Source organism: Sebastes fasciatus, chromosome 3 (genome assembly GCF_043250625.1).
Source record: "Sebastes fasciatus isolate fSebFas1 chromosome 3, fSebFas1.pri, whole genome shotgun sequence".
NCBI lineage: Eukaryota > Metazoa > Chordata > Actinopteri > Perciformes > Sebastidae > Sebastes > Sebastes fasciatus.
The window spans coordinates 24,065,837-24,093,281 of record NC_133797.1 but is presented as its reverse complement, the minus strand read 5'-3'; the positions used below and the strand labels follow the sequence as shown (position 1 = coordinate 24,093,281).

The 27,445-nt window shown below is 40.4% G+C and overlaps 1 protein-coding gene across 1 annotated transcript; it reads right to left on the bottom strand.

Moving 5' to 3' along the window:
• Positions 1 to 36: 36 nt before the first annotated feature.
• gtf3c1 (general transcription factor IIIC subunit 1) lies at positions 37 to 27,212 on the bottom strand. Its single transcript, XM_074629740.1, has 41 exons — positions 26,755 to 27,212; positions 24,211 to 24,420; positions 23,849 to 24,025; positions 23,593 to 23,736; positions 21,158 to 21,257; positions 20,948 to 21,071; positions 20,024 to 20,197; positions 19,339 to 19,454; positions 18,565 to 18,617; positions 18,114 to 18,472; positions 17,831 to 17,899; positions 17,448 to 17,578; positions 17,214 to 17,338; positions 16,167 to 16,320; positions 15,574 to 15,677; positions 14,706 to 14,815; positions 13,785 to 14,147; positions 13,390 to 13,535; positions 12,075 to 12,172; positions 11,842 to 11,938; positions 11,162 to 11,345; positions 10,954 to 11,047; positions 10,674 to 10,806; positions 10,491 to 10,578; positions 10,133 to 10,194; positions 9,519 to 9,627; positions 9,277 to 9,419; positions 8,294 to 8,436; positions 8,124 to 8,208; positions 7,900 to 8,012; positions 7,731 to 7,790; positions 7,550 to 7,643; positions 6,242 to 6,411; positions 4,958 to 5,626; positions 4,328 to 4,467; positions 3,232 to 3,336; positions 2,853 to 3,142; positions 1,199 to 1,762; positions 963 to 1,066; positions 680 to 866; positions 37 to 519 (listed from the first exon to the last, which is right to left on the bottom strand). The coding sequence occupies exons 1-41, from the start codon at positions 26,973 to 26,975 to the stop codon at positions 304 to 306; spliced, it is 6,828 nt and encodes a 2,275-aa protein (XP_074485841.1). The 5' UTR covers positions 26,976 to 27,212; the 3' UTR covers positions 37 to 303.
• Positions 27,213 to 27,445: the final 233 nt, after the last annotated feature.

The window sequence follows — 27,445 nt, the reverse complement described above, 5'->3', positions numbered from 1 at the left end:
CATATCATCCCAGATCTAACAAATATAAGACAAGAATGTTATGTAATACACTTTTATTAATAATTTCAAAGCTATTCAGCATACAAAAAAGGAACACAGACTTATTCATTTTAATTCAAAGACAAAAAATTACAAAAAAAAAAAAAATCCACAAAGAATAAAATGTACAAAGAAATCCTTGTTCTGTAAAACCAGAAGTGAAATCTGTCAAAGAACCTGATGACATGAACCATTTTGTAAAATTAAACTTGAAAAGCCTCATGATGTACCCAACGTGACAGCAGGTAAGGTCCATGATTACTTTCACGGGAGGCAGTAGTTCCAGTGACGTTCGTTGGGTAACATCTGGCCGAGCCGCAGGCAGCAGCTGATGGTGGGCTCGTAATACACCGCGTCTGGTTCCTCAATCTTCGCTTTTGTCTCGCTGCTTGTCTGGTGCACAGAGCGGCGGGCGAACAGCGAGGGCTTAGGAGCCTTAACCAGAGTTTTCTTCGTCACACAGCCCATGTCCATGAGCGCCTGTGGAAGAGACAGGGGTAAAGGGTAATGTATCAGCCATAAGAGAACCTACTGTTAGTGTAAAATGTTCACATGTAAATCACTTATGAATAAAAACTGGAGACAAGTTTATCAGCTGATACCCAGGTGAGCTTATGTATGCGGGAGTATTTCTGTTTACCTGCACCAGCTCCAGCACCGCCATTGGCTGCAACACATTTTGGTAATGTTCCACCAGCGTCTGCTGCGTGAGTCCGGGTCGGTGCATGATGTGGTACAGAATGGCCTCCAGCATGCCTTTACACACCTGCCGGTTCAGATTGCCGTCGACCATGCGCCACGGCCGGCTGATGAAACTCACGTTCACACTGTGTGGATTAGAGGTTGGTGATAAGAGATGACACACAGGAAAGGGAAGTACATGATTAACTGCAATTAGACGATTAGTCATAGTCTGCACTTACTCATTATCAGCTGTTGATGGAGAGCACGCTTCTTCCTCTCTTTCATCGTCTCTACTGTCCGCTCTGCATCTACGAAGTCTCCTTTTCAGGGTCTCCTGCCCTGCCTCCTGCCCTGCCTCCTGCCCTGCCTCCTGCCCTGCCTCCTGCCCTGTCTCCTGCCCTGCCTCCTGCCCTGCCTCCTGCCCTGCCTCCTGCCCTGCCTCCTGCCCTGCCTCCTGCCCTGCCTCCTGCCCTGCCTCCTGCCCTGTCTCCTGCCCTGTCTCCTGCCCTGTCTCCTGCCCTGCCTCCTGCCCTGCCTCCTGCCCTGTCTCCTGCCCTGCCTCCTGCCCTGTCTCCTGTCCTGCCTCCTGCCCTGCCTCCTGCCCTGCCTCCTGCTCTCTTTCCTCTTCCGGCTGCATCGGCTTTCCTCCCTCCCCTTCCAAGTTCAACAATTTGTCTCCACTTCCCTCATCTTCCCTCTCTTTCTGCTTTTCCAGCTGTTCTTCCTCATTCAGTTTCTCTCTTGTTACATCACTCGGCAACCCCTCTACGTCCCGTCTTTCCTCGCCTTCTTGTTTGTCCATAGACGATTTTTTGGCTGGCGGTTCCCCGGCCCCGGGTCGGACATCTCGCCTGGATCTCTTGCGCATGAAGGGGATGTTGTGATCTTTCTCCAAAAAGGGGAGTCTGTCAGATGTGAAGCGTGACTGGGACCATTGCTTGGTGTTTACAGTCAGCAGCCACGGATCGGCGTGCTGCATGAGCACCCAACGGACGCCCAAACTCCCGACTTTTAACACCTGGCCTTCTTCTTGTAACTCCTGCAACAAAATGGGAAAATTAAAGATCACGCAGAAGAACAGAAGAAGTAGAAACAAGGACACTGATCGTTTACTAAACCTGTCAGTAAACAGCAAGTGTACGATCATAGACTATTGACTGTAACTAGACAGAGAGTTGTTCATGTTTGCTAATATTTTTGGACTGTCTTTGACCACAGGAGTAACATGAATACATTTTGAAAATGGGTGTAGTTTCCTTTAAGGTTAGGCATTGACCTCAAATGGTTAAAGTTAGGATAGGTTGTTAGGTAGCGAGTCTCGCAAGAGTTTTTGGAAGTTTTCGCAATTTTTTGGGTTACCTTCTAGACACAACCCGAGTTTGGCATATTGGTCGTCGTCATCTTGTTTTTTTGGAGCCAGAAGTGACCATAATTGGACGGGAGGGTGGCGATGGGAAGGGATATGCATTGCTACAACTCCGCCTGTCAATCACAAGCTAGCCACGCCCTAAAGCATACCCTGCTTTATGGTCTATTTGACTCTAAATGGGACCATAATTTACTAAATGAACATCATGCTGTATTGAAGAAGACTTGAAACTAGTGATTGAGACCATAAACTCATGTTTATAATGTTTACTGAGGTAATAAATCAAGTGAGAAGTAGGGTCATTTTCTCATTGACTTCTATACAATCAGACTTCTTTTTGCAACCAGAGGAGTCGCCCCCTGCTGGCTGTTAGAAAGAATGCAAGTTTAAGGCACTTCAGCTTTGGCTTCACTTCTCAGACCTGGAGGCTACGTCCACTTCTTTTATTCAGTCAATGGGAAGAAGTTAATTTAGCTTAAGCTAAGGCTATCTGTGGTGTTATCTCCCGGGCTACCTTTCACTTGATTTAGATCCCTTGTTTTAGCTGTTGCTCTCTGGCAGAGCACTCAGTGACTGCTTTGTTTTTTAGCTTTATTTTGTAGTTACTGTACATTTTACATGCTGTTATCACTGAAATTATATATTTCTATTGCATAATAATGTTTTTATATATTATATATAGTAAAACAGATGTCGTGACATGTTTTTGACCAAATGTACCGTGTTTTGACTTTGCAGAACAGCCGTACATTAATTTTACCTTCATGTATTGCTGCAGGCTCCTGGTGCGTCCAGAATGTGGCTCCTCCAGGTGTAGATGAGTCTGGTAGAGATCGTGTGTATCCAAACCATTCTCACCAGCTGCATTTAAGCTCCTCCTGAGCTGAGCACACGCGTCAATGTCCTGAGGAGTGTATCCTCTTTGCTGAATCAAACGGCTCTCACACTCCTTCACACTGTTTGGAGAGGATGAGGAGGAGCGGGTGGAGTAGGTGAGGATGGAGGGCAGTAGGGACGGACCACATTTAGTCAAGTCCAGAGGTGGAGAGTCTAGAAAGGAAGAAAAAAGGAAATAAAGTATTACTTTCTGCAGATGAAACAGTGTTTGTACGTGTCTTATACGCGTTGTTAATACTTACCGTCCATGCTGAACACGTTGTGAGCAGGTGTGTTGCGTAGTTGCAGCCTCATAATACACGACTCCACCACGATGTTATCAGTGGTGTTGAGGTTACGGATTTTGACTAGAAACAAAATCACAATGTTATAAATCTGAACAGGGCTGTAGCTCACTATTATTTTCATTACAGATTAATCTATCTTTTAATTTGATTAAATAATCAAATAATCGTCTGGGCAAAAGTTATTAAAGATATTAAATTTATGATATAAAACAGAAAGAAACGGAAAATATTCACATTTAAGGAGCTAAAACAGAAGATTGTTTGGCATTTTTGCTTGATAAATGACTGATGTCAACTAATCAAATAATCTAGTGGTTCCCAACCTTTTTCTTTAAGGGACCCCCTTAAACTGACGATGCTGACTAAGTGACATTTATTATAGTCAATGCATAACAATAACAGAATAGAACAACTGATAAACTGTAAAATTAACCCAAATATTGAACGCAATAACTACAGGAAGTTTGTGTAAAACAGAAAAATTAGGATGAATGAGCAGATTATTTCCTGTGAATATTGCCCCGGAGATATCTTAAATAATAATCCAACTATCTTTTAGTTTTCTTCACAAAAATCGTCCAAATGTATAGATATTTTTTTGAATTTGACTCCCCTTAAAATCAAGAAGGCCTTGGCGACCCCTGGTGAAGCTTTGGCGACCCCTAGTGGGGATCTGGACCCCCCCAAAAAACTTTTTGGGCTAAGTTTGTATCCAAGTCAAATTTACGTTTCAATATTTTGGGTTTTGTTCCTGTAAATAAACTATGGAGCTTAATAATAGCTTGTTTTAAAACGTTGTTTAATATGTTTTAATATGGTCCTTGTGAGAAAATTAAAAACTAAAACCATTTGTACTGTTACACAAAAACTCATTGTTGCTAAATAACTTTTCTACTCTCTTTAACCCAGTGCAAAGTGATTCAAATGATGTTGCTAAAAGCCCAACTTTACTTTCTGCCATCACCAGAGACAAGCGGGACAAATGGACACATTACCTCTGCAGAAAACATTCATCTAACAAAAGTGAGTGAGTGAAAAATTCAAACTCTACCTATTCCAGGAAAGCAGTATCCGCGCATCATCAGGTAGTTGGTGTGAGACGCTTGATGTGCCTTCACTTCTAGTTTTTTTCTCCCCTCAAACTCCTCACCGTCCTCTTCATCATCGTCCTCTTCTTCCAGAGCTGCCATACTGAAAAGCCAGTTTACCTCAACATTATTATATTTTTAACAACATGAACAACTCCACACATTGAAAACTTTCAAGGAGAAGGAGGAGAAGGAGGAGAAGAAGCAGAAATAGAAAGGGAAAGAGAAAGAGAAATAGAAAGAGAAAGAAGGAGAAGGAGAAGAAAGAGAAAGAGAAGGAAAAGGAGAAGGAGAAGAAGAAAGAGAAAGAGAAAGAGAAGGAGAAAGAGAAAGAGAAAGAGAAGGAAAAGGAGAAGGAGAAGAAGAAAGAGAAAGAGAAAGAGAAAGAGAAAGAGAAGGAGAAGGAGAAAGAGAAAGAGAAGGATAAGAATAAGAAAAACAAGAAGAAGAATAAGAAAGAGAAAGAGAAGGAAAAGGAGAAGAAGAAGAAGAAATAGAAATAGAAAGAGAAAGAGAAAGAGAAGAAGGAGAAGAAGAAGAAGAAGAAAGAGAAAGTAACATGTAGTGATGTTCGCACACAGATTACAACTCACTTCTTGACTACATCGTTGTCCACCAGGTTGCTGTCCACCACCACCATCTGTTTAGGTATGGACATGTAGACACTCAGCAGGCCCAGAGACATCAGGCCGAGAGAGACCACACAGGCTCCACCTGGAGAGTCCATAGAGAACCGCATCATGTCCGACACATCTGGAGGCTCCTCTGGAGCTCGAGCTGCTGCGTTTGATGCAGCAGCCTCTGGTGGCTCTTCTTTGGGCAGGTGATCGTCAGTCTGCTCTTTGCTGGATGGATCTTCACCACAACCAGCTGTGAGGCAATCTTCTGGGTTTTTCTGTTCATCCGCTTTGCTCGTCGCCTCAGCCTTGTCGTCGTTCACCTCCTTCAGATTCTCCTCTCCTTCCATTTTACTTTGGTCGTTCTGTCCTTCCTTTGAGGAGTCACTGTTTTCCTTCTCTGGTTGTACCTGTGGTTCACTCACTGCTGGTCTTCCTCCATCTTCCTTCTTTTTGCTTTGTTTTTTCGTCCTCTCTGACCCCGCTCTTTTCTCAATCACATCCTCGCCGTTCTCTGACCTGTTCTCGGTTTCATGGTAGAACGCAGTGACGGGTCGGTCGTCTTCCATCTTGTTGTTAATTAGACTCCTCAAGAAGCGGAAAGAATCGGTGCACAGCGAGTGAGGAAAACGCCACGAAAAACATCTGTCAGGAAGGAGTGGGAGAGGCGTGGTCAAAACATTTTAGAAGACTTACTTTTTCACCAAATATTCACACGAAACTAAACTCAGGAACGACATCAGAAGCTAAAAAGTTCCTTTAGGGAACTCATGTTTGTGTTTCTATCACATGGTATTGAGGAGGGAAATAAAAATATATATATAAATAAATAAATAAATAAATAAATAAATAAATAAATACATGTAAATGTATGTAAAATAAATTACAATAAATAAATAGGGGAATTATTACAAAGGTAAATAAATAAAGAAGGAAATTAAAACAAAAATATCTATATATGTCACATTTTATCAATTAATTAATGCCTACATTTATTTTTAATATTATTTCTGGAACATTTTATGGCATAACAGGACTGCAAATGAATAGTAGCTCTAATCTACAGTAACTCTGGGACAACACATCAATATAACATTTAGTCCCGCACACGGTCCCTTACAAATATATCTAAACAAATAAAAATAAATAAGCAGTACTTTGCAAGCTACAACGATACACTGTGGCCTCGTATGTTTTGTAAAAGAGATGATATATACTAGAATACTAATACATGTAATGAGAGTATTGACAGTAATATACCTGTAGTAGGACTGGGACAGCTGGTAGGACATGGGCAGGATGGGCAGCGCTCGGTTCTTCTTCGGCCCAAACTGATTGATACGCCGGCGGTTGACCAAACCCTTCTTCCTGCACTGTATGAACACCTGGCACAGCAGCTCCTGGTTGTACTTACTGTACATGTGGAAGGTCTGAGAAAGAAAACAGATGATAATCAGAGGTTTGTGTGTGTTTTGTATCTGCGAGTGTGGAACGGTAAAAGGAAACGGGGACAAATGGACACCTTTAAAAAAGCAGCTTAAGACCCGCTTGTGTAGAATTTGTGTAATTTCTTATTTATTTCTATTTAATGGCTAAACTTAAAAAGTGATTTTACAGTTCTTAAGTTTGCATTTTATGTCTCCTACCTTTTTTTTAAATTGTGCTGCTCATGAAAGGCTCATTAGAACATGATGATAAGTATGATAGAAGTATATGATGGCCATTCCCATGCTCTAATCCCTCCTTAATTCCACATTAAGACACCAAGACCTTGAGGAACACCACAGAAAAGCCATGTTGTGATTTGGTTTCAAAAACGTTTGACATTTGGAGATTTCTGCAAGAATTGCAGAATTTTTGGCGATTGGGTAGCGAGCACTTCAGTTCTGGAAACTGCTCAGAAACCCCCTTATTGTCAATCTACCTAGGAAAGCCAGCCATCCTCTGAATGCTCTAGGTCTGTAGTTTGTGGCTGTAAAGTTTCATGAGGCTGTGATTATCCTAGAGGTCACCACAGGTCATTTTATACAGTGAGGTCAAGTTTCCAAAAATGGTCTCAGTACAATGAAATGGCTACTATGGAGACTAACATCATCACACTTGAATACAGTTGGGTTCCACAAGAGTCTCAGCTTTACAGTGATACCCAATTTATGTAATTCCAGACTGTTTAGGGACCCCTGTATGTAGAAATATTCAAATACACCATTTTTAGAATAGGCGAAAATAACACATTTATACTGCATTAAAAAAACTGCATGTGATTATCATAATCATCATTTTCATTCACATATCTTGAGGTCAGAGGTCAAGGGGCCCATTTGAAAATGGCCATGCTAGTTTTTCCTCGCCAAACTTTTACATAAGTTTGGAGCGTTATTTATTTATCTATTTTTTGTTTTCCCCAACAAGCTAGCATGACATGGTAGGTACCAGTGGATTCCCTAGGGGTTTCTAGTCTCATATGATACCAGTACCTTCAGTCTAGCTTTAAAACCTCTGAAAGACACAGCGAGCTGTCGGATTTTTAAGGGGTTAATGAACAAGAGGAATTAAAGAAGGCCGTACCTGAAAGGATCTAGACGACTTCATCTGACAGTTGGTCATGGCCAGAGTGCTCTGGATCAAGTTATGCAACACTATGGCATGAATATCGTCTGTGCTGCAATAGACACAAACAACAAACAATTAACTTCTACCATAACAATTCTAATTTATTCAGCAGAAGAAAATCTAACTGAATCCTCACCAGGTGAGAGCGTCTGTCGATGACACCCGGTTTCCATGTTCTATTGTCGAAACCTTGAACCTGCAACACACATATACAGCGTTACATTACAAACTACACTCAGCTTCTGGTTGTGGCCATCACCGCTGGTTTCTAGTCAGAACGTCAAAACTCCTCCTCTTCTTCTTACCGTGAGAAGAGCTGCTGTTTTGAGTCGGATATGATCATATCACAAGCAAGAAGAACAGAGCTGAACTTCTGTCTGAGCAGCCGCGTATATTCAGAGAACGATTTTCCACAATCCTAAAACAAAACAGACAGAAAGTTTACATAAGAATTAATAATAAATCAACTTCAAGCTTTAAGAAACAAAAATAGAGCGACAATAACACCAAGAAAACAAAAACAACACACATCTGCACTGTCTGGATCAGCAGGCTTCTTCTCCTCCAACAGACTCATCAGAGGTTTGTCCTGGTACACCTCAGCCAGACAGATCCTGCAACACACAGTTGATGAATACAACGGCAGGTTTATGTCGAATATGATGTAGAAATGCAGGTGTTTTTATTACGTGCACCTACCTGTAGTTCAGAAGCGTCTGAGGATTTTTGAGGATGTATCGTGTGCGACGCCCGACAGCGACGGATGTTTTATCCATCGCTATCTCAAACTCTGCGTGGAGCAGGTCTCTCACCACACAGTACGGTACGAATGGCCTTTTTAACTGCAACACATTAACAAGACGCTGGGATGTTTTGATCCAGACAAACCACTGCTCATAATTTAAGACTAGGGCTGGGCGATATGACCAAAATCTTTCATATCTCGATTACAATATATACATCAGACTGGCACATACGGGTACTTTGCAAAAAGTCAAGGCCGCGCCCCCTTTTGGGGGAAAGAAAACCGTAGATCCCATAGACATCAACACGTGTGTTTGGATTGTAATTTTGACAAGTTTGTATCGCATTCATCTCTTGTTATACAAATGTTTGTTTTATACACATGTCTAATAATTATTTTGCGACCTTGCCTGAACCTGAGCGTTCGTAATACCTAAATAAATTAAGGTTGAACGCCGTCATGTCTCTTCAGTCTTCCCGCCGTCCAACACAGTGGCGGGATATTGTTTATCCAGACTTCTATACATATCTGATTGAATCACGTTGGGCTAAGTGTTGTTTGTGAATAACCAGCCTGTTAATAGAAAACTATTCTTCTTCTATAGGCTGAGATTTAGTTGGAGACGACAGTCTGATGCTGCTTTAACGTTAATGTGTAACTGTATTACTGCAGCAGCCTCACACTCAAACTAACGGTAACTAGCCATGCTAGTCGCTGTCACCAGCATCATTTAGGGATTTATCACACTGACAGTGAATATTAACGTATCGTATGTGCCTCAAATCTCAGTGTGAAAGCCTCTGGATAATTTGACCTCTAAAAATTATAAAAAAAACAAAAAAACACTCTGGTTTAATTGGCCATACTCACTAGACATGCGCCCATGAAAAGGTTGGGTATCACCATATTAGACACCACTTCATGTATTTGTGTGTACCTTGCTGTTGAGAAGATGTGCGGCCACGCTGCAGAGCATCATCAGAGAGTCTTCCTGTACAGACCAGCAAACTCTCTGTCGGGTCATCATTTTCAAAGCTCGGTGGTCCGCCTCGTCGTGAGCAGGGGTCCGTTTCTTTGGCTCTTTAAACACACAAAGAAATACAAAAAACACACACAATCAGACAGGTGCACAGTCTGTCAGCTGTCCATCTTTAGTCCATTTTTAAGCTCATGTTGTACCTTTCTTCTTCTTGCGTGGGGCCTTGACAACCTCCTTTTTGCTTCTCTTCCTCTTCTGTTTCTTTCCTCCGACCACCTTCTGGTTTCTGGAAGCGGGCTCAAAATCCACCTGGTTACAAACACACAACAACAGTTTGTACTGTTTGTATCCTGAACCTGTCTGTGGTTTAACTGTGAATGAAGCATTTTGAAAATTATATATATGGAAATAGCTCCAATAACGTCGCCATTGTCATCTGTGATGGGTTAATATCACACATATCAACAAGAAGTCTACTGAGTTTAAAGGGTAATGTAATTCATTTTCAACCTGGACCCTATTTTTCCATGTTTTTGTGTCTAGGTGACTAGTGAGGACAACAATTTTTGATGTAATCACTCAGGGCAACTCCTCACCGTCATTTTACGTCCACTAAAAGTGCTTGTTTTTGCCAATGACAACACTCAGATTGTTAATATAAGTGTCTAACAGCATTATGGAAAGGACCCTACAGAGAAATAAAACATTTTTCCTACCTTTCACTCGATTTGTTATTGTCTAACTAATAAACTGGCAACTAGGTCTATACAAAGATAATGAAATAATAATAAAATCAAATTGATTGAACTCATACCTCAACAGTTTCTGTCATCAGTGATCGCTTGGCAGTCAGATATCGAGGTGTAGTAGTTCCTCCTGTTACACACAGATGTATAAAAAGTATATTATTGATGAGCAGGAGCGCTGTGACAGTGTGCTAGTAAACATGAAGCAGAGGGAGTAAGACCCTAAAAGCTCCAACATAAGTAGGGAAGCACAGATCCGACTTTTTCAGTACCAATACCGATACTGATACCTGGGCTTTGGGTATCGGCTGATACCGAGTACCGATCCGATACCAGTCTTTAATTAATAAGCTGTGCCTCACTGTGTGGAAGTGACTGGGATCATTCTAAATGAATAAATTCATTATGTTTCAAGCAGCAACTCACCAGCTTTAAGTGCGATCCTGAGAGCGTTTCTACTCAGCAGGCTCTTCAGTCGGATTTTATTCTCCGCCGCCTCTAAACCACTCGGGGTCTAAAACACAAAACAGATACATGTGGACAAACATTAGACCACATTCAATATTGTCTCTGTCTATTCACTACATGCACATACATACTGTTACATACCGTTTTGACCTTGAGAAGGTGATTTGTCCACAACCAGTTGCGTTTAAGATGAGCAAAGAACTCAGAGTCCAGACCTGCTGCTCCTTTACCGTCTCCTGGTATTGACCCGTCGTCACACATTTCACGAGAGCCCCTGATACACATATACATCAGGGCTACTTTAACACACTGGTGACGAACTCTATTTGTACTTTTGTTTTGAATTTTGAATTTTAAATTTCAGCTTCTTTGAGTTACCTTATAAAAAGAGAAGAAGAACAGGCAGAGTGACTCCACTTACTTTAGCAGGTATGCCAGTCCCACAAACACGTTGCGTTCATGCACAAAGGAAGGATCAAATTCTGCGTCTGCGTTTCTCTTATTGCGGATTACCCCTAAAAAATGCAAACAAAGAGAGGAGGGCACAACTTAAAAAAGTGAACATTATAATTTTCCATATGGTTGCCAGTGCTGTGTAATTCTGCTTTTGTCTGAGTATGTGCATGTACCCAGTGGTGTATTGAGGCAGACACACATCAGGTCAAACCAGTAGTTTTCTACGTCTTCAGCGGTGTTCAATGTGTACTGGCGCCTCTCAAATGGTTTGTCAGGTGACTCTGTGACCAGCCAGTAGTGAGGCTCAGCGCTGACGGTGTCAACAATGGTGGCATTGCGCCTCAAGTACAGAAACACCTGGATTAGTGCAGATGTGGAGAACAAATATGAGACACATGAAAATAGAATTTACTTAAGTTTGACCAAGTAATAAACCTCTTTTCCCTGATGGAACATTGATGCTATATTTAAAACACATGCTGTTAATACTCCCAATTCATTCATAGCTAAATCTACAGATACTGATAGCCCCTGTGCTTTGTGGTGAGGTGCCCATTAAATTGTTTTTTACTCCAGTAAATGATGTGTGCATGTTACTTGTACTGTATGTTTGTATACATGCTCTACTTATGTATTAAAAAGTGGAAAAAAACATGCTGTAAATGCTTAAAAATGTTAAATTTAGCATGTCAAATCAGGGATAACGTTTGTCTTCTGTCCTTCTTTCAAACTTTATGATGATATTTTTCTATTTTGATGCAAACGATAAATTAAATTCTGTGTTTTCTGAGTGGATCAGAGCAGCAGTCAGATGATGAAGCTCTTTTCTCTCTGTGATGTGGTTGCTGTGTACCTGATCTTTCTCCTTGAACTTCTCCACAGGACCAAACTGCATCAGACCCATGTAGGTCAACTTCTGCAGGTTCTCATGAAATGAGAAGATGTATTTCCTGATGTAAAGAACCCAAAAATACTTCATTTAGATTCAACAGTTATGATGCTTTACAGAGAGAGCAAGAAAGGAAGAAAGAAAGAAAGAAAGAAAGAAAGAAAGAAAGAAAGAAAGAGAGAAAGAAAGAAAGTCACCGTTTAAAGAGCAGCTGTCTTCTCATTCTGGCGGGCAGCGATCTGATAAGATGGTGTTGCTTCACAGGGTCGTTGAGATAATCCTCCAGTCCTTCCACCTGTCGACACAAGTCAGCAAATATGTTTTTATGTACTGAATGTGTCTTTCTTCATGTGTTGCAAGCTGTACTATAAGAAATCAACAAGTTCTCATAAATGTCCAAATGTACAACTTATGAGGCAATCTACATTCAATTTATCAAGTCCACCTATATGCCTATTATTTTGTCCACCATATTTATATCAATGAGGGCAGACTAAATATTAGAATCATCTCATCTCAATACAGTTTAACAGCAGAACAAACTACAGCCTCCAAAATGATCATAAAGTTGAATCAACATTTCATGAAGGATTTATTGCAGTAATGTTGTATCAGACTACATTAGTTTAAACTAGGTCTACCCAACAAACTGGCACCTGAGTGTAGCTATATGCAGGTAACATTGAACTGTCTACTTTGCCGGTGCAAGGTGACGTCTTCAGATGTCTGTTTACAGAAGAAAGCAAAAAATTCCTCACGTTTGAGAAGCAGGAAGAAATCTGAACATATTTGGCGTTTTTTGTCAATTACTTTAAACAGTTAATTAGTTATCAGAATGGATGATTATCAATTTTCTGTCGATCGACTAATCGACTAATTGTTGCAGCACTACATGACATTATTACATCTATTGGCCTGAATGTTGACTTTCAGTTGACTGTGACTTTCTTTAGTTGCAATGCCAAAAAGTCTTCAACTTAAGTTACAGTGAATTTACTCGACACTGCAAGGAAGTAGTTTATTATTTATTTATTCATTTATTTGTTGCTTATTTTTGCAGCGCAGAGTTAAAAGTAATTGCACCAGAGTTAGCTAGTAGTTTATTTACATCTTTTGTCCCTGGGCAGGTAGACGCTACAAATACACTACATAAAACAACACAATACATAAAAGTCCATCAGTGTGAGATAATAAATAGAATCAGTATGATAAATACAATAAATACAAGGCAATCATTGGTGGTGACACTTTTGTGCTGACTTTAGTTTTAACCACTGCAAAGCTTCCTGAGTCTCTAATGTTTGTGGATATGTAATTCCTCTTCTCCACTACTTTAACTGAAAAAGCAGATTGAAGTCGGTGTGTATCTTGTATATCTGCTCAGATTTGAAAGAGGACAGACGAGTATTTATAACCACTACAGAATATCTGGCACAGATGAGGATCAGGTCACCACAAGAGAAAATATTTTTCCCCACAGTTCACAGAAGGTAAGAGGGATGAACGTCTCACCTTGTAATTGATCTGTATGACCTGAATGAAGATGGAGAGAGGAAGGCAGAGGAGCAGGTCGCCGACCATCGCCCAGCCGCTGCCAAACTCCTTGTGTACACGGACAGGAGGCACGAATTTCTTCCATGACTCTTCATGAGCATACACTATCAGAGACAGGGAGAAGATTACAGAAACATCAAGGTGGTTAGTTGGGAAAATCTCTCCTACCCTGAAAGTGTCCAAATAATTAAAATAACTGCAATATGCGTATGTACATGAACGTAAATATATAACAGTATGCAGAACTCATGCATTGGTTTTGACGGAGTTATAAGAAACAAAATGCGCGGCTCATTCAAAATAGACACAAACATTTTACTACAGTCGTGTTCCCACACATGATGCTCTCTCACCTTTCCAGTCAGATTGAAAGCGACAAGGTTTCGACTTCTCTTTCAGCTCCTCCTCCTCTTCATCACTTGATGATAATGTCACATCCAAGTTAGACAAAGCAGAATCTGCAGTTTGTTGGTCCGCAGAGCCGGAGGCATCTTTTTCAGACGACTGCGTTTGTCCGTTTGTGTTTGTGGAGTCTTTCACGTGTTTGGCGTCGGGATCAGAGCTGTGTAGGTCTCCTGGCGTTTGACTTGTCGAGTGGGAGTCGGTGGAGTTGTGTCTGTTCGGGTGTCCGTATATCAGGTACCAGAGGAAGTTATGAACGAGACGCAGACGATGCATTTTAGGCTGGAAGCCAAAGGTCTTCCCCAATCCCCGGACTATAAGACAAAGAACAAAACAATGAATGGTGGACAAAGATTTAAAGGCAGGGTCTGAAATTAACTTTTTTCACTGCCTACCACTGTGGTAGGTAAGTATTATTTTTTGTCTGCCACTCAGACATTTTATCTGCCACTTTTGAAATCTATGCACTAAATGAAGGAAACATTTAGATCTGATGTCATTCAATGTTCGACATATTTTACATGAAATACATTATATGCATGGTAAATTACAGTTTTTGAATTACACCGTAGCTCCTGGGGGAGCCCTGTTTTTTGGGGACGGGAGGGTACTGTACGCACTACTGTACTGTACTGTACTTTGCTATTGTCATCTATAGTGGTTATTTGCATAAAAACACACAATTCAAATGATTTTAATTATTTAAAAATCTTGGCATCCGTAGTTTTAATGATGTATTATAAGCTGCTTAGAGCTAGTGATAGGAAGTTAAACAGGTCATAATTCTCTCTCTATTATCTATTTCATATTGCTGTGAGACCAAAGTATGTCCTCCCATTTTACTGCTCTTCTAGCATACTGTGAAACAGAACCTGTTGTGGGCTTGAACTCGTCAGATTTGCTCTTCTCTCTCTTCAGGCCTTTAGAAGGGCTGCCGGTCATATCCTCGTGTTCTCTGGCTTTCTCTTCAGCGTGCTGCAGACTGAGGGACAGAGAGGAAGACCAAAGTCAAGTCAAGTCAAACTTTATTTGTATAGCACATTTAAAAAACTCAAGGTGTCAAGCTCAACTTAATCAAACGCCGGCGAGGAGAAGTGGGTCTTCAGCAGCGACTGAAATGTTTTAATATGAAAAGGCAAACTGTTCCAGAGATTAGGGGCGGTCACTGCAAAAGCTCGGTCGCCTCTGTTTTTGAGTCTAGTTCTTGTGACATCCAGGTAGCATCTGATTGGTTGACCTCAGTGCTCTAACTGGAGTATGAAGGTGCAATAGTTCTGCTAGATAAGGTGATGCCATTTAAAACCTTAAAAACAAGCGATCAAATCTTAAAATCAATCCTGAAACGGACAGGAAGTCAGTGGAGGGAGGCCAGAACTGGTGATATGTGATCACGTTTTCTTTTTCCTGTCAGAAGACGACCAGCTGCATTTTGCACTAACTGCAGCCGGCGAAGACACGACTGTTCTAAACCCACAGACAAAGAATTACAGTAGTCTTCACCTCGGCTAAAAGTCGTAACTGGAAAAAGCTGGTTTTGACAAAAGACAGCTGAACAGAGGCTTGATCAGGAGACAAGATACAAGACATGCTCGATAATAGAGACTAATTATTAATCAGGATTGAGGCAGAACACTGAAAACTGACAAAATCAAGTATAGTCAAAAGAATCACGCAGTTTGGGAAAATCAGACATACCGTATTTCTCAGTGACGTATTTTAGAGTATTTGGTTTGTACTCACCGTACAGCTGTGTAGGAGCTGGAGATTCTGAAGCGGACCTGTTCAATGATTCGGTTCACCATTTCATCGTTGGGCTGAATGGACGGATGAACGACCATCTCAAGCTGCAAGAAGAAGACCAACAGACAGGCTTAGTATCTCTTTTCTAGTAGTGTTGTCAAAAATATATCGAATTATCGATACATATTGATACTGACAGTTTCAGTACTCATTTTCTGCCCAATCGGTACACGGGTACCAGCTGCGCTTTCTGCTCCATCTCCTCTCCACACACTGCTATTTATCTTTTTTTGTTTTTATCTAAATTTTGATTCCCTCAATATTGTATCAATGTTGAACTAAAATGGAATAATGTCTAATTTTTCCCCTTGGTCCAGACCAAATGAACCCAACTACAGGTGTGAAAGCAGCCTTCATAACTCATTTGATAAACAAGACCGTAAGAGGCCTTCACTATAAAGTATGTAATAGCCCTATATTATGTGTTGTCAGTAGTTTTATTTGCAGTGGATGCGATCAAAGAGCAAACAACTTCCAAATGACTACAGGCTTGTAAATATAATTAACCACCAAGGTGTGACGTGTGCATTTACATTCTTGGTGATCCCGTCCTGTATGATGGTGGTCTTGTAAACCTTCAGTATGCCTTCTCTAGACAGACTGTCGACGAGACGTAGAATAGTCTTCCTGCAACACTTTGAGCTGATTCCGTCCTGCTTCTCGTCATCATTGATTATCTTCTGTAGCCTGGAGACAGACAGCACGTTGACATTTTACTTCCCTCTCTTACTGTGTGATGAAATGCTTTGAAATTAAAGGGATAGTTCGGGTGTTTTGAAGTGGGGTCGTATGAGGTACCTATCTATAGTCAGTGTATAACCTACAGTAGATGGCGGTCGGCACGGCCCCAGTTTGGAGAAACAGACAGGAGTACCAGCACGTTTAAGTGTATGCTATATTTAGAATATTTTCAGCGCTTTATCTTGCTGTTAGAGAGTCCTTTCCGACGGGGTAATGAAGCCGTTAAATCCATCTATGTTCTCTTCAAAGCCACCAGACTCCTTTGAAAAAAACCCCAGTAATTTTACTTTGCAAAACACGAACTAAAGGTCTACTGCTACCTCAATTGGTTAGTATGTTTGTGTTATTTTGTGACTTTGGTGAATCCGAACTAACCCTTTAAAACACCTAAGAGTCACGCAGTAACACAAACAAACTAACCGATCGAGGCAGCGGTAAACCAGCAACTCCCTATTCTGCGATGTAAAATGACTGTTTTTGTCAAAGGAGTCTGGTGGCTTTGAAGAGAGCACAGATAACGGCTTCAGTTCTCCATCAGTAAGGGCTGTCTGACTGGAAGGTAAATCAGTGAAAATATTCAAAATATAGAGTACACTTAAACTTATATTGATTTTTTTAGGTGAGCCTTTCTTTTAGGTGGTTAAAATACGTTTTGCTGACACCCCCTGTCCACAGCAGTACATTGCTTTGCTCCTGTGCTGGTACTCCTGTCTGTTTCTCCAAATGTCACCAAACGTCTACTGTAGGTAATACACGGACTCTGGTTAAGTAGCTCATACAACCCCACTTCAAAACACCCAAACTATCCCTGTAACTGATAACATTTAAGGCAAACTGACGGGAAAAGACCCTCGATGATTCTGAGGTTCTGGACCGCTTCAATGATCAGGTTCCTCCTCCTCAACAGGCGGTACGTCTCATGAGACCTCTCCACATACCATCTGGACTTTTTACGCGGCGGGGCCTGAAGGAGACGGATTGAACCGTTAATTACAACACTCATCTATTGATCTCAAACAGCTGGAACAAAACAGTGAAAAACAACAACACTGAAAGCAATCCATCAGACTGACCGGCTTGCAAACATCTTTAACAACCACAATGTTGTTGTCCGTTGGGCTATTGGCTTCATCCAATGCCTCACTCTGAAGCAAAGTGCTGGCAGGACTTGAGTTGGATTCTTCCTCCTCACCTCCAGCTTGTTCTGATAGAAGAGACAGTCTGGATTAAATATGATTGAACAGAACAAAGGAAACACACTTAGGAGTGACGACTCTTTCCGCTGCCCCAAAATGGCAAACAAAATCAGTTAAGGTTTAAGATTAGCTAATTCTCAGTTTGTACTGTCGACAGCGAGACGGAGAACAAAATGAAAACATTATTTTTCCTTCAAAGTTTGTCTGTTGCTGGAGTGTAGATGAAGTGAAGTGTGTTGAGGCCCATTTCTGAAAATTACCTGCTCTGGGAGTGGACGCCGAGTCAGGTGTCATGCTGGACGTGGATTTGCTGCTGGCTGGAGTTTCACCTGAGTGATGACAGAAATTAGAGAAGTGGGACAACATGAAGAGCTCTAACTGTAATAAATAAACCCGTTTTTGTGTTTTTTAGGGGGATTCAGGGGGTCTTTAGGGGGAGATAGCAGGTCAACAGTAGATGTGTCATAGATGTGGTGTTTTCTGTTGGCTGTCTTTTTAAGTATCAACTGTTGTGAAATGTGCGATAGTTTAATGAGTACTCACATTCAGCTGGTGTAGGTTGTACGATGGGGATCTCAGGTTGTGTCTGATTAGTCTTCACGCTGCTTTTCGTCTTTCTTTTTGCTCCTGACTTTCCTCCCTCTCCATCCAACCCTTCATTTGCTGTATCGACCTCTTCATCACCACACATCTGCCCGGCCTCCTCTGCATCCTCGTCTCCTCCTCCGCCTGCTTTCCGGATCTTCTTTCCTGCACGAGCTTTTGCCGTTTTCTTAGAGGTCGATGGTGTTTTAGGGGTGGGAGGTGCAGCGGCTGATATCTGTGGTGCAGAAGAGTAGAGAAGCTTCTGCCGTTCCTGCTCCTTAGCAAACAGCTGGAGTTGATTGCTCACACCAACACACCTGTCAAGACAAGTGAGCAAAACAACATCTTTTAATATGATGTAGTGTTAAAGTGAGAATTTAGAAATCTACACTCGTTTATAGATACACACGTATGGCTGATGAATTTTGTCGTCCTCTGCCGACCCTCGTCCACCATGAATCCCTGCAGGGTGGAAGACATCGCACACATTAAAATGTGTGACCAGAAAAATGGAAACATCTTTACAATTTAACACAATATGGAATAAAATAACTCTGAATTAAAAACTGCATTTCATTAAAATTCTCTATTTTTGTATAAACTACTCAGTTCTCTGGTACATTTTTGGGTTGTAATGCACCACATTATCAAACGAGAGTGATTCCTATATTTTGTCCACCTCATCTATGAAGGGGCAAAACACTTTACAATATAATACAATCTAATACAAGTTACAAAAGCAAACAAACACCATTTTCCACTCAAACGAACACTTTATCTGACGCCGAACAATCTCTCATTGATTCAACCAGTGTTGAAGCAGAAGAGCAGGGTGGTGTTCATCGCAGAGGAAGGGTTTTCTTTGTAGTGGTTGACCTCTGGTGGAGGTCACGTGGGCGGGAAGCCAAACAAACACATCCAACAATTGTGAGTGTACTGCCAACATGACTGCATTCACAAACTAACTTCCCATTACATAAGACATGTTTCAATCTCTCTATCTGCACATTAACTATTCTAACAGACTTCAGTGGTTTAGACTTCACTGCATTTTGAAGCAGTTTTTGAACAGAAGAGGTAATACATACAAAAAAGTTATTTTTGTAGGGAGCAAATTCATTTTGGTGGCAAAATGGCAAATGTCTCTATCTGGGAAACGTTGTATTAACAGAGTAGGTCTTACCTTTATCACACCGTCCCTCTCCAGCCTTCGGCAGATCATACGAGATTCCAGCTTACCGACGTTCATCCTTAACCCGATACTACGCTGGGGGATTCCCTTTGTACCACAGGACAACACTGCATTACAACAAAAAAAAACACAGGCAAGAATTAAAAATAGAGGAATCTGCAAAGTACGTTATTTTTAGAGAATTATGGCGCAGTCAATAATTTCTTGGCATGTCTGTGTTGCGTCGTCTCTGTCCTCTTGAACATTTGATCTGAATAGAAACAATGGATTTGAGGGTAAAGGGCTGACTTTCAGCATTGATCTGAGGGTGAACAGAAGCCTTCTCATTGTCCTAATCTAGTCTTTACAAACTGGGGGGGACTATGACTAGCACTTTTCAGGCTTCATGGTTTTTCATCATTCACACGGCCGGCCTGGCTATGTCAACAAAGCGCAGAAATGCTCTGATTACAACACACACAGGCAGAGAGCAACTTTGTTCTCTGCTCAGGTAGACATAACTCCTCTATATCTTTACATAGCAAATACTTGTTTGTAAAATATCAAAAGAAAATATGTCCAACTACATGAAGACAGCAGTGGAGAGTCTTATACAACAACATGAAGCCTTGCCAAAATATTTGCCTGGCACAATAAATCCCCGAGATCTGTTTTCCAGGACAGTGATGAAACGTACCAATGTGATAGGCCTGCGACAGGACATCGTTCTCCATGATTCGCCCGTCTGAAAGAAGAGCTCTTCTTCTCCCTCCAGAGTCATCTTCATCATCCTCGTCCTCATCGTCCTCATCAACGCCTTTCCTCGTGTACGGCTTCAACAGTTTCACACAGCGAACGGTCACTTTATTCCCTGGAGAACAAAGTGAAATGATGAAGCACATTTGTTAGACATGTGGCGAATAATGCCACAAATAATCACCACAAATGTATAATATACATCAGTTAAATGTGTGTTTGCAGTGATTTTAGTATCTTTTAAATTTGTGAGAAAAAGAAAAACCTTAACCAGCTTTTTCATAAGATAGTAAGTGGACCTTTAAATAATATATTTTTTTGTCAAGATATTATTTTCATATCAAGGAATGAACTTTTGTGCTCATCATTTAATTTTTGATGCGTAACATAAATAATAACATTATTTTAAAATATTCCTTTAGTAACTCATATTTCTGTCACAAAACTTGTGATTTTATGAACTTTTTGTCATATCTCATATTAGACTACACCTATGCCAAACATACTTTTTGCTGTACAGCAGAGCAGCTGGCATGTTCTGTGCACCAACGTAGAGCTGAATCTATCAGCTGATTAATCGATTAGTCAAACAACAGAAAGTGATCTGCAACTTTTTTAATTAAGTTACGAATTTAAGTAACTTTTCAAGTAAAAATGCCAAAAAAAAATCACAGGTTTCAACTTTGCAAATGTGCGTTTCTTTGTTTTAAATGACAGTAAATTGAATATTTTCATACATATGTGAAAATATAGGCGACGTAAACACTCAAATACATCCGCATACAAACATATCTAAATACATACGTCTATACAAATATGTATGTAACTATATGCATACGCACTGGTGCTTCAGAGGCACATTTACCTTTTTTGTTGGTGCAGGGCCCGGCGCCGGGATCCAAGTCCTCCAGAGGATACTGGCAGTACTCAACCAACTTGGCAGTTCGCATGTATTGAAATACACGCTTAAAAGTACGGTCATCCACATTCTGCAAGAATACACACACAGTTATTACCACAAAGAGAAAGGCGGACACACACACAGACGAACAGACGCTCACAGGGAGATACTCACACTGAGTTGTTCTTTGAGTGTGAGCAGAGTGGCGAACTGACCAGGCGACTGCTGGAGGAGGTTGGACACGTACTCCATCAGTAGGTCATACTTAGACCTCCTGAAACAGCAGAGGGGGTTAAGAGGAGTTTCTCCAGGACAGAAACAAAGACAATGAGTGACAGAGGATACAGATAAAGGTGCTCCTAAATCTTAATACTACGTTTGTAAAAGCACAAACATTGGCTTTGCTCCTTCTGAACATTTTCAGTATTGCAAAGACTTCAGCAGCATGTCTGTGTTGGAGAAAAGACGCATTCAGCTGAAGATAAGTTGACTCTTTTCTCTCAAGTGAACTCAGATGAGAAGGGGACATGATTTCATCTTTTCTTAAAAATGAAGCACTGATGATGAGTCTAGTCATTCATTTTATCCAAGAGGCAGCTTCCCTTTTGTCCAATTCTGTAATGTACAGCTGTTTGCTTTGTGTCTCTATTGCTGCGTACTGTTTGAAATATTTCCATGCTAGTGCCTGAATTTTGCTATCAATCATAGACTGTATATAAGAAGTAGACGTAGTCATCGTGACATCACCCATTAGTTTGTGGTCTGCTGTTTTGAAGTCTTGAGTTGGCATTTTGGACTTTGCCATCTTAGTTTTTTGCAACCGGAAGTGATACGAGAGGGTGGAGCTAAGAACAACCGAATGCTGATTAAGACATTTTTAGGTGACCAAAATGTTATAATTAACTCTCATGAACAGAAAACACGCTGTGAAAGGGTTAAAGTTGTAAGACGAAAACACGGACAACTACCAGACCGGACAACGCCGTGGTAGCGACCTGTCAACCACAAGGTAGCCACGCCCTAAAGCATAAAGCATTTATAGTCTATTTGACTCTGAATGGGACCATAATTTACTAAATGAACATCATGCTGTATTGAAGAAGACTTGAAACTAGTGATTGAGACCATAAACTCATGTTTACAATCAGTGGCGGCCGGCCAATAGAGGGCCACGGGGCCTGGCCCCACCCACCTTGAGCCACCAAAAAAAAAAAAAAAAAAAAAAAAAAAATTATAAAATTATTAATTATAAAAATTCTAAAAATTCTAAAAATTGTCAATATGTGTGTTTTTGACCTATGGAATATACCCGTAATATTTGTAAAATAGGATAACTGCGCCAAATATCTGCTTTCCTCCTTGAACTCTCTGCTAGTGCACCTCTCAGCTGCTCTGCTGCACGTGCACTTTCTGGGGCCAAATGGATTTGGCCCAAGGAAGGCGGGTCTAATAAGCAGTACAGCCAATCACTGATTAAAGATATATGATTACAAGCATGAATGACATACAATTCATCCAATCAGCGCCGTAAAAAAGACTTCCGGGAGGGCCAAACTGATTTGGCCCATGGTGTGCGCGCGCACGTTCACGTGTGTCTCTCTCTGTTCTCGTCAGGGCTCATGTCAGTTCTCGCGTGATCTTGTCTTCTCGTCTCTCGCTTCTCTCCACTTCTCTTCTCTCACAGCCCATTTTAACGGCATGACAATGGAACAGCCAAGCACTAGTATATTAACATACTGAATTGTATGAATAAGATGTCCTTATGTCAGTGTTGGAATAAATGATAAAAATGTAACTGCAAAGTAGTAATGCGTTTTTGATACCTTTTTTTGCATTGAATCGTACTAGGATGTTTGTTGAAATTGATTGGCAAAACCCAAAAAAAAATCCACCAGCCGCCACTGTTTACAATGTTTACTGAGGTAATAAATCAAGTGAGAAGTAGGCTCATTTTCTCATAGACTTCTATGCAACCAGAGGAGTCGCCCCCTGCTGGCTATTAGAACGAATGCAAGTTTAAGGCATTTCATCATTGACTTTACTTCTCAGACCCGGAGGTTGCCCACTGGTACCAATACAAAAAGGATACATTTTGGAAACCTTACTTTGACGTATATAAACATGTTTCTCTAGAGAACCCTTTGTTTTATTTGACAAAAGAAGCCATCGTTCTTAAATGTTAAATATTGCAGCAGCAGCCATGCATGAAGATTGCCTAAAACAATCTAAAAGTAGCAAGACTTTTATTTGAATAAACACTGAATAAGTAAAGAAGATATCAAATCGCACCACCATACAATTGATTTAAACTAAATGCTTGTGTTGGCATGCTTAGTACAGTATGTTCACCATCTCAGTATAGCGTATTAGGATGCAGACATTTTCTAAATAGTACTAAACAGAAAGTAGCTGAGGCTGATGGGAATGTTTTTAGTTTTGCAAGTATTTGGTCATAAACATGATGGTGGCGCTATTGAGGTTTGATACCCAGCCCGAGACTTCACTGTACACAAATTAGACAGATTACAATAGCAGGTTATTCACCCAATCACTTCTCTCTATGTGCACAACAGTAGGACAGTGTTGACACACAGACACCATAAACAGACCTGTTTACATGGAAGCGTTTGAGCAGCAGAAGAATGGAGTGTTGTTGTTGTCCTGAATTCACTCGAGTGACGTGAGACTGCATGCTGATGAGTCCATATTTGACAAGACTCTTCCTCATGTAGTGCAACTTTCGAGCATCGATCCTGTTGAAACAGAAGACTGGCTGTTACACAGTGAACATCTGAACTGCAGCTCGTGACACAGAGGAAACACGGAGCAGCAACGACGCCGTGATAAATGAGTGTGTACGCGTACTTGAAAGAGCATCCGTGCAAATCTCTCTGGAGCTCTCCTTGCCATCGAGCTCGGCCCACTCGTTCCAACACACAGTAAGAGTCGTCGTTCAGTTTCAAATCAGGATCGCTCTCGACACCAATCAGGGTCTTGAATCGCAGCGTCTGAGACGCCACAACAACAAGCTTTCGGCCATATCTGAGGAGTTACGGGTTAGAGAGAAGGGGGGGAATGAGACAAATGAACAGTTGCAATAAACTTTTCTAAAATGTAATTAACTGAATAACTTTTGTGGTCTAAGCTTAGATATTTGTATGTCTTAATTTTGAATTGAAAAATAATGTGAATGTGTGTTTATATACTACCAATGAAACTCTACTAACCTTTCCAAAGCCTCCTTCAAGCTGATTACTGGGGTGAAGGATTTGGAGCGGACATGCTTAGTGATGTCTGTCCTCTCTTTGAAGAGTGCACATGAGCCCTGTATCCCACTCTTGTTTTCTAGAATAATTTGGATCGGGTAGGCGTCTTTCCGTGTGTCACAAAACTTCTGTGTTGTTTCAATGCCTGTTTCTGGGTCGATGTCTTTAAACCTGAAAACACACACATGCATGGAAACACAAACTCTACATCAGGGCAACAAAACTATAAAACAAAGAGGCAACTGGAACATACACAACGTCCTACAAATTACTTGATGTCTTTCTTAAACTTGACTTTGAACTCTCTAATGAAGAAAAATATTATATATATATCAAAATTTTTTTACACAATGTTCCTTGTACCCACACTTCAAGAGTGCAAAATGAAGTTTATGAAAAATAGCACAAAAAAACTCTTTTCCCACAAGATTTGTTAACCTGGCTTTAGGGATTTGCACACGAGCATTAGTGAGGTTGACGACTGATGTTGGGATTTAAAGCCCTTTCTTAGTCGATTAGTCGACTAATCGTTCTTTTTGGTCTTAGTCGACTAGGATTCTTTTAGTCGATTAGTCATTTTTTTTAAATGCTTTTTTTAGGGCTGACCTGAATGCCTCGAAGCGTCAAAACTTTGACTGTCGCCATGGTAAACGACCTCCAAATCAGTAGTTTTTTTTTTTTGTTTTTTTTTTATACAAATATGTAATAATAAAGTATAAATCCCCTAATAGCCCATGAAATAAGGAATAATCCCACAGCATTATTCATTATTCATATTCAACATTAATTATTATTAGTTATTCTCAGACGGATATAGCTGTTTGTTGTGTGTAGAGGTGCATATTTTGTTACACTTTGTTTAGCTCTTTTTTTTTTTACTGTGTTATCTATTACATCTTGTTTTTTGCACTATCCCCTTTGCTGCTGTAAAACTGCAAATTTCCCCACTGCGGGACTAATAAAGGAACATCTTATCTTATCTTATCTTATCTTATCTTATCTTACGTTATCTTATCTTATCTTAAACCAGTGGTTTTCAAAGTGGGGTCCCCCATAGGTCCTTGAGGGGGGTCCCAGCAAAAAGGGGAATCATGTATTTTCACTATAATTCCATCCATAAGTAACACAATGACAGAATGTATGACTATTTTGGTCATGGGTTTCATACACTTTCTGTAATACTGCATCTAAAAGCTAAAATCTTATCAGATGGAGGTCAGTGATCTAATGTGTGTCAGTTTAGTGTGCTGAAAAAAACGGATACTGAGTACAAATATAATATCAATATCATATGCAATACTACTTTTTACATTCTCATGTGCAATATCACTGTTCATTGTGTGCAACATTAATGTCCAACATGTGCAATATTACTGTTCATTGTGTGCAACATTAATGTCCAACATGTGCAATGTCACTGTTCATTGTGTGCAATATTAATGTCCAACATGTTCAATATTAATGTCCAACATGTGCAATATCACTGTTCATTGTGTGCAATATTAATGTCCAACATGTGCAATATTACTGTTCCTTGTGTGCAATATTAATGTCCAACATGTGCAATGTCACTGTTCATTGTGTGCAATATTAATGTCCAACATGTGCAATATTACTGTTCATTGTGTGCAACATTAATGTCCAACATGTGCAATGTCACTGTTCATTGTGTGCAATATTAATGTCCAACATGTGCAATATTACTGTTCATTGTGTGCAACATTAATGTCCAACATGTGCAATGTCACTGTTCATTGTGTGCAATATTAATGTCCAACATGTGCAATATTACTGTTCATTGTGTGCAACATTAATGTCCAACATGTGCAATGTCACTGTTCATTGTGTGCAATATTAATGTCCAACATGTTCAATATTAATGTCCAACATGTGCAATATCACTGTTCATTGTGTGCAATATTAATGTCCAACATGTGCAATATCACTGTTCATTGTGTGCAACATTAATGTCCAACATGTTCAATATTACTGTTCATTGTGTGCAACATTAATGTCCAACATGTTCAATATTAATGTCCAACATGTGCAATATTACTTATTTTTCTGTTTGTTAGCTTACTATACCTTTTTTATTTTACTTATCTTATCTTATTTACTCATTTTACTAAATGTATCTTATTTAATTGTTATTCTATTAGGCACTGGTGCTAGAAATAGTACTTTTTTTATTTTATACACTTGAACTTATTGTAATTTTGTTGTATTTTTGAGCAATTCTCTGGCACAAGAATTTCCTTCGGGATTAATAAAGTTCTATCTCATCTCATCTCATCTCATCTCATCATCTCATCTCATCTCATCTTTAGGGGTCCTTGATGTGAAAAGTTTGGGAACCACTCTATTAGACTGACTTAATTTTAGCTGAATGGACCTCATAAACTGCCAACTGAGTGTGTTTTGAGTGTGTTTCTCTGGAAGGAAGTCCCACTACAGTGTTTACAGCAGGTGTGTGGATGATCTTAATAACCATAGCGACCCACTGACCTGTCAAACAGCAGCACGTCATCTCTCTCCTTCGGGAGCTGATAGACCTTCAGGTCGGTGTTGCTGATCAGATACCTCCAGAGGAGCTCCTTGGTGGAGTCGTCGAGCTTGAGGGGAAACTTGGGCTTCCTATCTTCTAGTCGTATACACAGAGAGGAGATGGTTATCCCGTCCAGACCCTCCAGAGCCACTTCATCCTCAACGATACTGAACGCATCCATAGCAACCAGCAGCTACCATGCTAGCTTCACCATAACTAACAGCTAACTACAGCTTGTAGTTAAGCTCCAGGTTCATTAATTCACCGGATGTTAAACAAGATTATTCGCGTACTTATGTTCTTTCGGGTTAGAAGACTTAATGTTAATTAATTGTGAAAGATTAAGACAAACAATGGATGAGAACAAGCTTGTTTACAAAGTGCTTTCTCTAAAGCTACGTTCTCCAACTTGTGCGTCATAGTGTTACGTGCTTGCGTCACGTTTCAACTTTGACCTCACGTCGTAGTTCACGTATATTCAGAGAAACAACTAAACTCCACAAGGTGGAGCTCAAGAGCAGTTTCTGAATTATCATCATCTATCTATCTATCTATCCCATGGATGCATTAAAAAGAGATTATGTTTTGAACAGACAACTTTGTTAGCTTTAACAGTGTCTACTTTATATATATATATATAATATATATATA